The sequence below is a fragment of the Lissotriton vulgaris genome, chromosome 9 (genome assembly GCF_964263255.1).
Source record: "Lissotriton vulgaris chromosome 9, aLisVul1.2, whole genome shotgun sequence".
NCBI lineage: Eukaryota > Metazoa > Chordata > Amphibia > Caudata > Salamandridae > Lissotriton > Lissotriton vulgaris.
Window position 1 is genome coordinate 288,134,266 of NC_141697.1, and position 12,125 is coordinate 288,146,390.

At 42.9% G+C, this 12,125-nt stretch overlaps 1 protein-coding gene across 1 annotated transcript in view; it reads right to left on the bottom strand.

Annotated features, from left to right (window-relative positions):
• The window catches only part of STON2 (stonin 2), an 84,828-nt gene extending 73,948 nt beyond the window's left edge, over window positions 1-10,880 (bottom strand). The window contains exon 1 of the mRNA XM_086937591.1: window positions 9,061-10,880. Within this exon, the coding sequence (XP_086793717.1) occupies window positions 9,061-10,840 (1,780 nt within the window). The 5' untranslated portion in view covers window positions 10,841-10,880. The remainder of the gene's footprint in view (window positions 1-9,060) is intronic.
• Window positions 10,881-12,125: the final 1,245 nt, after the last annotated feature.

The following is a 12,125-nucleotide window of genomic DNA, read 5'->3' on the forward strand; positions in this document are numbered from 1 at the left end:
TGTGTGTGTGGCTGTGTGTGTGTGTCTCTGTGTGTGTGGCTCTGTGTGTGTGTGTGGTTCTGTGTATGTGTGGCTGTGTGTGTGTGTGTGTGGCTCTGTGTGTGTGTGGCTGTGTGTGTGTGTGGCTCTGTGTGTGTGTGGCTCTGTGTGTGTGTGGCTCTGTGGCTGTGTGTGTGTATGTGGCTCTGTGTGTGTGTTGCTCTGTGTGTGTGTGGCTCTGTGTGTGGGTGCAAATGCGATAGCTCTCGCATTTGCGAGAGATTAAGCTATTGGCATTGTAAATGACAATGCCATTTATTTATCTGTTTTCAAAACCAACACATAAATAAAAATGTTGTCATTTACAAGAGGTAAATAAGAAGGGTTAAGGGAGAATAACGAGCTGTGGCTTTGGCATATATTAAAAAGAGCAAATGTACACGGTTTAATTATTTACATCCGATCTATCTCGCCCCTGCAAGATAGTTCATATATTTCCAAATGCGAGGGATCCATCTCCCAAACGTTATTGGGCAAAGGCTAATTTGTTTTCTACATGGTATGCAAATGCGATCCGATCAAAGAATATTGGAAGGGGATTATCACTGTAGTATCAGAAGTGATGGGTAAGAAATGGGACTTGCGCCCCATGCTGAGCCCATTGGGGCTTGGGCAGGAAGACTACGGACATGGCTCTGTGATGTGGGACATGAGGAGCGACCCTTTCTTGTACACAGCTAATGTACAGATGTTCGTCCTCTGGGGGATGGTGGGGTATGGTGTGGGTATAGGGTGGGTATAAGGATGCCTTATACTGGTGGGGACAGTACACAAGGATGTAATCCCAGGTGGGTTACGCCTGTACTCGATGACCGTGCTGGCTCCTTTGTTCCTTTCATTCTTTCAAGTAGCTCAGTATATTTGCATAGTGTAGAGTGCTGTATGAAACCCTATTCTGAGGTTGATGTTATTATTACCAATAACATGTTCACTTGCGTTCGTATTTGGTCAAACCTCTATCTTTGCCAATGTCCAAGTTTTGAATAGAGGGTAGGACAAAGCGAACCGTATGCATGTGTAAATGCTTGTTTTTATATGCCTGGTGTGCAGGATTGTGTTATTCCTTGTATTTTGCTGGGCCTGGGCTATCGAGATGTATTCACAGGCTCCATCTCTGAAAGACAGTCTTGTTTGGATTTCCTTTCCCCTCCGTCCTTTGTTCTTGAGATTCAGGGTGTGGAGTGGGGCTATCCCCTGTGCCCTTAGAGGCTTGTTCATGCATGGCCTTGTGTTTAGGGTGGGGTCTTGGCTCCACTAGAGTGGACCATTGTCGTTCCTGCGGACCCTTATGGTTTGGTTTGGTGTTTATGTTTGTGATGCGCTGTCCACTGTGTCCCCTGCTGTTCCTGGGACAACATGGGGTGAGCTATGTGTGTCCAACTCCTGGCTTGGCCAACCTACCCATTTTTGATCTTTGATTGTGATGGGGAGGGGATCTGGAGATAGGCTTCATCCTAAGCACTCTGTGGTTGCTTAGTGATTTTGCAGTGGAGAAATGAATTCCCTGTTTTCCTGCAGCACATCCTGATTACCCACTTTTTTGTATGGTATGAGAGCTGTTTGTGGGCTGCCCTTGACAAGGTTCCAGAAGGGGCCAGTCCCTCCCAAAGGAGCCCCTGGCTCACTTCTAAGGCCATTCACAAGTTAACAGCCATCCTGTTATGTCTTGTAATGCTTTATGTGGTGCCTACCGTGGGCTTAATCTGCCCAAGTCTTTAAGGGAAACTAAGCATTGGCTGGCCATTGTTGCAGCTGTGAAACTTGATGTTTTCATGCACAAATGAATAGTAGGTGTAGCCTGTGACAGTCCCACTACAGCTGAAGAGACAAGCTTATCTCACAAGCTACTTAAATGACAAAACCAGTGACATAACAAAAATATTCTTGAAAGAATTGTGTCTTTCCAAGAAATTAAAATTTACATACAATTAGAACATGTGCAACTTCGTAGTGGTTTGAATTATTGTCTTCTTGTTTTAATGCAATTTCCAACTGGCTACACAGTATTAAAAATATTATATTAAGATGCCATTTTATATGTAGCGGTAAATAACAAACTTTTGGCACTTCCAAGTGCTGTAACATTCACAGATAATATTATTACCCACTTTGAAAGGATGAAAGGCTGAGTTAATGATTTGGCATAGCACTATTATGGGTTTAATTTCTGTGCCATTGAGAGGCACATTTCTAGTGTTGTAGTCTGTACCCTTAATACTTTTAAATAATGATACATTGGGTGATGTTTACAAATCTGTGTTTTATGGGGTCGTGATGGTCGGTTTTACTGCCCTTGATTTAGTCCTTACTACTAATTTTGCATTTTATGGTGCTTTCATAATGTCTTTTCATACTTTGGACCTCTTTGTTCTTGACTTAGATCTTGCATTTTAACTATGTATTTACAGGCCCATGGTGGTTACACTGTACTGCTATTTTGCATATCGGGTGGTGTTGTCTTGATTGTGCGTGCTTGACTTTTATGGTTTTCCTTGTAAAAACCGAACAAAGGGTGAATATTGATGATAAATCGGGTGAGCAATAATGATTAAGTGGAACTACATAGAACACAATTAAGAGTTACCTTTCCACATCTGCTTAGTTGAGGGCAGGTGCATGCAATGTTTATGATTCGTTGACTTGGTACAGGTTAAGATTAATCCTGTTAATGTGATGCTCTGGGACACAATTCTAATGTGCATTTATTTTGGTGAATGAGCTTTCATTGGTCTAAACATCCATTCTTTAATGCAATTGTGCAATCTTAAGTTCAAATATGCGTTGGTTAGAATTAATATACAATTAACTATCCGAATGTACATTCTTTGTTTAATGATCACTTTCTTGTGTTCAGGAAGTTAATGAAAATAACTTTGTTCAAGCTTCTTCAAGGAAGTCAATTTTATTTTGTCGGGAGAATCAAGCCAGGCTCGGCCATCGGTTCAGTCTGACATTTTCCCATTGGGTTGCAGGCTTGGGGCTTCTTCTAGTGCAGGTATGCCTGCCAAGACACGACTATGAAAGTCCAACAGACCCCTTGTGGTGGTGGTCTCCTGCAGTGTGGGGTGGGTTGATCATCCTGCCTTGGCAGATTTTAGTTTCCAGTACGACCTTGGAATAGTAACCAAACATGTATCTGTAATAAGGCTGTGAAGTACTGGTTGTATAGTATTTTCAAGATACCCATTGTATATAAAATAGTTTTTTCTCTCTGAAAACATAATTCTTCAACACATTTAGAGTGTTTTTCTGAAACAGTAAAGGTTGGTTTAACCCATATTAAGAGGCACATGGATCAAATACATGTCAAGATTTGTGAAATTCGAAAAAAATAGGTATCAGAAATGTGTGCTTTAAGGAGACCTATGAATTAATTTCATTTAAACAATAATGAATACACCAAGGGTGTTCTGGTACTTTGGATTCCCCATCTAACAGGGAAGTCATTACATTCTAAACAAGTGGGGTTTAAGTTTCTTACTGTGTGACGGCAGGTCTGGATTTCGGCACAAAGAGAGTTGGAGCGAGTTCCACAAAACCACTATTTTTTAACAGGAGCGACACCCTAAAGAAAAGGTATATGAAATGACTTTTGGGTATTGCTTGTTAGCAGACCTAAGAGTCCACAAGGATATAAGTTAGAAAATCCATCTGAAGATACTTTGGCTTTATGAATCATTCAAAAGTATATACCGAGATTCTCTGGGAGACATTGCAGCATTGCAAGATAGGAGTGGAGTGAATCAGGTATTTTCAGGCATAATAGCCGTCGAGTGGCCATGTTTTGGACTATTTAAAGTGTATTGATCATCAGGTTGGGCAAAGCCCAGTTAAAATGGCATTTCCATCATCAAAGCTAGCTGAGATAGCCACTTGAATACCAAGACTTTGAGATCACCATGGGTAAATGCGAGAATTATTCTCTACTTTTTCAGGATGAGAAAACAGGGTGAGGCCAGCTTACCGATATGTGAAGTAAAAAGTGAAAGTTAAGCCTGAATCAAACATAATGCCTATGTTTCTGAGTTTAGTAGGGCTGATACCAGCCAGAGATTGGGGGCCACCAACCAGTGGTCCAATATAGAGAGAGGAAGAGGTTCATCTGTAGCAAGCATCTCTGACGCCTCAAGGTCCATTTTAACATGTAAGCTGACATCTGCTAGTGCTGTCAGACATGCTCGAAAGTAAGAAGAGGCGTTGGCCCAATGATCATCTATTCTAGAAACAATATTTGTGTGCTCGGGCCAAACTCCGGGATCAGTGTCTCCAGTGGGGATATGCATGTGTCAAATACAACTAGGGCTAAATGAAGATTCTTGTGGTGCTTCACACTTCAGGAAAGTAAAGTCCTACTGATACAATATCTATGATGAAACCTGTGTTGATATAGTGTTCAAAAACAGACTTCATAAAATCATCTTTCAAACAATGAAATTCTTGCTCAGTATTCACCATACGTGCAACCAAGAACACGCTTCTAAATTTTGAATTTGAATTTCCCATGAAAAGGGTAACGTCATTCTAAATGAAACGACACCGCTGAACTATTGTGTCATTATAATATCTACATGCATATAGGATAAACAATGAGCTACTTACTGTGTGTTATGTTTCTGTGTAGTGGTGTGCAAAGTTGCAGTGCTTTGCTCTTTGCATATTTTGCTTAATCTTCTTAAATTGTGAGGTTGCAAAAAAATGTTTTTAATAACAGGCAAAAAAGGGGGCTGTGCAGCAGGAGTATTGTTTTTGCCACCGCACATGGCCAGAAGAATACTGTGTGCCAGATATTTTTAATCAGATTCAACTACCGATGTGCTGCTCCTTCATCATAGGCTGACAGTCGCAGGACTTTTGTGGATTGGGGAGGACAACTGTGCATCCTGTTGGGCAGTGGTTATTTTGTGTCCCTTCTGTCACTCATCCCAGAGTGAGAGCACAATGTAACGGTTTCCTGCGGTGGGGTACCACACAAGCAAAGTTTATAGTTTGCACATCCTTAGTTCTATAATGCCAGTGAGGGGTTCCTGTGACATGAAAATCATGCGGCAGAGTGGTTTGTGAATTTCAGGAACACTATAACGTTATCTGACATGCATTTTTTCATATTGCAATTTTTAGAGTAGTAAAATGCTAATTTAAAATGCTGCCACGCCCTACTGCTGTATGCTGTGTTATACTATAACACCATGTATCCTGGTTGTTAATTGAAATCTATAATTCACAGGACAAGTGTAATTTCCAAAGAATTATGGAAAGCAAATAACCCATAGGCTTGACATAATTCCTATGAAACATGTATTTGAAACAATTGCCAAAAGGACATTATAATAATTATGATTCAGAATTTGAAAAAAAAACATTGATTTTTCACTATTTATGGTTAGGTGTGGTGCCATAGCGCCATAATTCAGGTCATACACTATGTTAACAATGGGACATGGTTATCAATGGCACAGATAACAGTTAGGGCCTAGACCTTGTGCTCAAGCACCCTGCACCCAGTACCCATTGGGAACACATGCCTTGTGGCAAATGCTTCTCCTTGCAGGACAAATTATTCAATGAGCTCAGGACATGCCTAACAGTACTCTACATGGGACTCAACATTACAAAGAGAAGTAACTTTCCCGACTTGTCAAAATTAGACCGATGTCAGAGCCTAAACTTAAAGATGCTACAAAATCCCTTCTTTTCTTTTTGCTCCCACGTGCATCTCCATGGCCTACCTGTGCTACTTCATGGCTCTCACATGTGCAGAATTCTAGAGCCGGGCCTGGCTGCCTGATTTGCCCTGTTGTGTTGTGGGCTCAGGTTCGGCCTGCTTAAGATGTGGGTGTGCGGTTTAGACACCTCCTTCGCTGCTGTGAATGTCTTTTCTCTGTGTTGGGTTGTTGACCCGTGGAAAGACCTTTTGTGCCCTTTTATTTTGTGTGGCATCTGCTGTTTGGCTGCTCCCTGTGCTTCTGCTGCGGCTAGGTCTCGACCTAAATTTGGATACCGGTGTCCAGGTACATGTGGGTGCATTGCTTGACCTTTTGGGATGCTCTGCTTGCTTACTGTTGCGATCACCATTTTTGGGTTGCTTGCTTCAAAGTATTCGTGTTTTTCCTTGGAGCTGGCTTTCTCTACTTCTCTAAGGATGCTTACTGTGCTCCCTGGTAGGCTGGCTGGCACAAGGTTCGTCCATGCAGCCTTTTCCTCTGATTTGTTCCCCACACAACTTGTCTCTACAGGGGTAGTGAAGCATTCCTAAATTAAGACACGTTTGGCTCTTCTATTGCAAGCTTCTACCTGCCCAGGTGCCTGGGAACCTGGGTTTGTGTCGCCTTAATGGTGAACCTGATAAATGTTCAAGCAAACTGGCTCAGAGCTGAGTGGTTCTTGCTTTGTCAACCTCCTCACTCTTTGTGGGTCTTAGGCTGGGTACTACAGACCCTGGTATCAGCGATTGTGTACACTGTGTTTTGGAGCTTTTGTCCAGCGCCATTGCTCTGCCTTGATCTTGGGTGTTTTTGGCCACTTTGGCTACATCCTGATTCGTGGCACTCCAGATGCTCTTTACCTCCATAGGCTTGGGTGTGGGGTGGGTTCCCTTCATGTGGCCTCCTTTTTTGTGCCTTGCTACTCCAGCACCCTACTGTACCCTCCTTTTGTGGTGAGGGGCAATCAGACTGGATGTATGGGTCAGGGTATGGTTTACCCAATGGATCCTGGGGCACTTTGACCTCCACAGCTCCAGGCATGTGCTTTGGTTGGCATGTTGGAGCCTTTAGTGGGAGCCCTGCCTTTCCTTGTTTGATGTCCTTTCTTAGTGCTGCAGGATGTGGCTTCTCCAGAAGATCATTTTGACAGTATTCATTATAATCCTCTCTTTGGAGGCCTCTGGTGTTTCTCGTGGAGTTCAGTGGTCGCGGCTGTCTGTTGGGCCAGGGGGCATTTGGGACTTTTGCTCGTCTCCATTTTGGTGTGGGCATTCTGGTTGACACTTTCCCTATGTGCTACTTTTTGTGCTTGGCCTGCCCAGGCATGCTCTGTCAGGTATTGTGTGACTTCCTAGCTTTATAAGTCCTCCATCCTATTTTTTTTTTTGCACTGGGATCTGGTTACACCTTCATGCTTGTGCACCCTTTTGGGGACAGTCCATGGACTTGATCCTGATCATGTCCGGGACTAGTGGGATCTTTGATTCAGGTGCTCCTGTGTTTCTCGGCCCTGTTGAGCTTGGTTGCTAGAGGTTCTGAGCTTGAACAGCCTGGTCCGTGCTCCAGTGTGCATAAGCATGCACTAGTATGGGATGTGCTTGTCTGTAACCATCTTTATCTTATCAACTCAATGGCTTGTAACGTCATGGCCTTTGTGTGGGGTGTGATTTCCTATGGAACTTACTTGTCTTTTCCCTTGTGTGCTTTATCCAGTAGGCAGGATCTCTCCTGAGGTGGAAATGGGCACTGTTCCACTGTCTTTGCTTCTGGGTTTCCCCTTTTGTTGCCTGTTTGTATCAGGCTCAGTGTGGGCCCTCTTGTTCCCTCATGTTGAGCATGCCATAGTTCATATTTAATTATATCTATTGTATGCTTTATATACGCTTTAAAGTTCATCGTGTGGCTCTATTTCAATACAGGAATTTTCTATGTTTTTCTCACGAACTACACTCATTAAATAGAAGTGTTTTTTTTCAAGCTGCAATATTGTTCTGGCATTTTTTTCTTGCAGCACATCAACAGTTCGGACATCTGTTTATTAAACAGCTTAAAAGACCTTTAATCCGGAGGAAATTCCATGTTATGACTTATCATTTTCTCTCAAATGGTATATCCTTTCCTAGAGCAAAGGTCAGAAGCCAGAGTATGCAGAATGTGGGAACCATTCAATTTCCCTCAGAACAGCAGTGTACAAACCATCCCTCCCTCATAAAGTACTACCCAAGCCACAGTTCAACACAAAATATGTATCTTTCCTTGAGCCTTCAAGCTGAACCAGATCACAGTGGTTTATCTATGAGTGGGCCTTGTTGGTTTCTTAACAGGGTTAGGAAGGTCAATGGCCAATGTATAAATTAAGGAAGTGTGGATTGTTTGAGCAGGAGCAGAGAAGAAACATTCTTGCTTACAGACCTCTCTCTATAAGGACCTAGAAACCGGCTGGCGCATGTACATAAAACATATTCAGAGATAAAGCAACGCATGGAATTAGAAATCTTGGACCTTAAAGTACAGCAGAGTATTTTTCTTTAATGGAGGGACCGTGTTTGTAGAGCAAAGAGAACGAGCGTAAAGGGCCAGAGGTGAAGAGAAAGATGGATGGAGTGTGGGCAGCATGATGTACAGGCTCTGGCAAAGCAGGGGTTTCCATTTTGTACACCGCAAATATGCACTCCATTCCAGGCACCCGCATTCGGCCTGCTTGACTCCCACACACAGCAGTAAGGATGCCCCCCAAACTATCCAAGGGAAGTGCAAAGTTCTACTCCCTGATTACTAATGGCTCACAGTCACAACGCGTTTTTAGCCCATCCTGGCAGTCAGCAACAAAATAGCGCCATTTCTTCCTAGAGTTTTCACATAAATGTTCCTCTTCCACACTTCCAGAAAGCAGCCAGAGTGCTGGAAACATGCCTTTACATTGAAAATGTACACCACATTTACAATTAGGCAATGGCTCTGGGTACTGGGACGAAAAAGTTATAGGGAGCAGCATTACACATATTACGGTTTGTTTTTGGGTGCAGAAAGAGAGGATGGGAAAAAAAGTGTTTTAAGGATTTCAGGGGAAATTACATTTGACACGTCTGTCAAGGGGTCGATATTCGATGCTTCTAGGAGCAATTTGATGCGTTTTTACAAGTGTCATTAAACTGCAGCCTTGTACATAATATCTGAAGGATAACTGTAACATTGAAATGTAGCACAGGGAAATCCAAAAAACAACTTCATAATCAATTCCAAACAGCAGAGGTTTCTTCCTCTGTGATCTTAGACACATGGACGCAGAAAGAAAACAAACTGGTAAAAGGTTACTCACCCGAGTTCTTATCAGGCAATCTGTTTATCCTCCATACGATGGAGCCATAGGCATGTTCATATTTGGCAGTTCCCAGAGTCACCCTCATGGCTGGCTCCGACCCAGAAACGCTGGTTGAGCCAAAACTGGCCTGTCTGTTCACTTTCGCTTTCAAGGACTTCTCTCCCAGCATGCTATCCCTGCGAAAGTTTTTGATCCACTCCATAGGCACAGGATACCGGATCATGACATTTTCACAAGGGACCTGAGTGAGGGGGTCGCGATTGGAGGAGAATCCAGTTGACATCACCAGCCAACTCTGGAGCTCGACCTCAGCCCCCTTCACACAAGCCGCAGTCCTAATGGCAAAAGGCAGTGTTTTCTCTGCAAAAATGGTCCTGAATCGCATCAGTTCAAACTTACAGGCATCCAGAGGATTAAAGACAACCATCCTAGCACCGTGGAACACTTCTTCATCCACTGATCCGTGGAACTGGCAGTCAAACAGTTTGATCCACCGCGTGGTCGTCGTAGGCATGATGTCATGCCGGGAGACAATTTCATTGCCTTTAATGAGGATATCATTCAAACCCAACCTACAGTAGGCAAGTCCAGAGAGAAAGCTCAACACATAGATGTGCGTCACCACAGAGTGCTGGAGAATTCTATTGTCTTTTTTAGCTAAAATGCCATGGAACTCATCTTTGACGTCAACAGTAATCTCTTCTTCAATGTAATTTAAGCCGACAGTACTGAGATCTAGTGTTGCTGGCAAGTTCATGAGTGCATCACGAACTACATTTATAAAACTGACAAACTCTTCATAGTCTATGGTGCCCAATTTGATCACTTGTTCCTTCTCTGCTGCGTGTGAAATCATAGGCTTTGGCTGGTACTTTCTCTTCTCCTTGTAAAAGATTCGATCAATCCGAACAGTGTGTATCCTCCCACTGTCATCATAGTTCTGGAGCTTTGGCTCAGAAATCTCATGACAGATCTCCAGTTTAAATTCCCGGAAAGGCTTTTCAAGTCCCTTTTCATAGAAAAGTTGTATAAATCCAGTTTCTGTCAGCTTGACACAGATGGGTCCCCAATGCCGAGAGGACATAATGTTCTTCTTCTCAGGAATCCTCAACATCAGAGTCCAACCATCTTTAGGCTGAGGCCTGGCAAAAGTTAAAGGAGGGCCAATGGGCTCATTAGGTTTTATGGGGTCATCCGGCAATGTTGGGCTTCCTGGAAGATCTGGATCCCCGATTTGAAGCTGCTTCAATTGCTCAAGAGCTTCCGACTGGGAACGCCTTTTGTTGTAGTCCTCAAAATTGATAGTGTCAAGCTCTTGGCAGATAACATAGAAGGAGTCTCTCTGGTCTCTCCCTGGTGCACTGGTGACTGAAGAGGTCTGAGAGCGTTTCTCCTGTTCTTCAAAGAATGAAATGAAAGGATTTATGGGAGAGGGCAGGACATCTTTCAAGGATTCATCAAGAAATGGATTTGTGGCCTTCACTGGGGAGAGAGGTTTCTTCAACGCTGAAAGATCAAGTTTTTGGACTTTTGAGAAGTCCACCAGCATGCTCTTAGGCCGTTCTCGCTTCTTGAAAGATCCACCAAAGTTTCGATTGGCATCTGGTACTGATGAAGGTTGGGGGCTCTCAGGCTTCCCAGAAAGATCACTTCGTAACGGTGAGGAGGGGGTGTCATCCTCTTCAAAAGTGACCCAGCTTGAAAAATGAGCAGATCGGGGGGCAGTCGCATGCCCGTTAACAGGTATTCCGTTGGTCTGCCAGTTGACAGTATCCATATCTATCTCATCATCTTCTTGAAAAGATGAGGAATTGTCTGAAAATGAGAAACATGAAATGGTAAGAACCTGTTCAGGAGTGGTAAAAACATATTTATCTTTAATCACTGTAAACAATGTAAGCTTTTCTGGTACGTAATGTGCACTTTTTAAGATGATCTGTGGATGTCATCAATATGAATACTCTGCTATTCATCATCAATAAATATTATGAATATTGTTTTGTGCTTCTATGACAAGAAAAATACACCTCTCTCCTTCACATGGTCAACATATTCATATGATCAGTAGAGACACAATTTAATTATCCACAAAAAAATTCTGCAGATTAGTACTTTTTCCTACTAGGAATTCCCAAGCCAAAGCCCCTTATCCCTTTGACAAAATAACATACACCAAAATCAAAATTAACTCATTCAACTTGGCGTGGGTGCCTAAACCATTCTATACATTGCTACTAAATTTCAGTTTCAGACTTATCTAACATGAATGCGCCTGCGTTCAGTCCACAACCTAGGCAGGCAGTTGCTCAGTTAGGTTTAGGAATGTACTAGTCATGTGGATAAGTAGCATCAGCCCTCTCTCCCATGAGGCACTGTCCAGGAACTGACTCTCTCTGAAAAAAATGCGAGTAGAATCCAATGTACAGGAAGTCAGTAGGAAACTGGCTCACATGCAGAAACGATAAGCACTTAGAAACAGACGGAGGGCCAGGCTTGAGCAAGGAGGTCAAGGTAATTATCACTCTACTGAGGCAACATCGCATGTGTCTCAAGTGCTCTAAATGGTGTAAGCCTGACTCTCTGATGGAAAGCACTGAGGTTAAGAAGATGGAACCATTGGTGGCAGACACACACATCACAACAAAAGGTGAATCTTTAGAGACCGAAGGCAATACACATAAATGAATTAGATTGCAGTATTTTTGGAAGATGAATTAATGAATCAAACAAAAGTGGATACCTCTCTCTAGTAGGCATAGTTTGCAACTCTACTGCCCTGGTAGAACAGGATAGTCAGTGGCAGAAATGTGGTGGGACATAGAAAGGCTTTCACATTTTATCCTAGTGTTTGAGCATGTCAGATTCTGATTGATTGGTTCTAGTGTGATGACACTGCAAACCAGCGTTTGCAACGCAATAGGTCTCACCTCTGGTACCTTATACGTTTTTAGTTAGGAAGCACATTATCCTGGGTAAAGTGAATCTGGTGTTTTAATGACCTCTGCTGGTCGTTTTCTATAAAGACAGTTAAATGGATGCAGTTGCTAGAAAAAAAGTAGCCC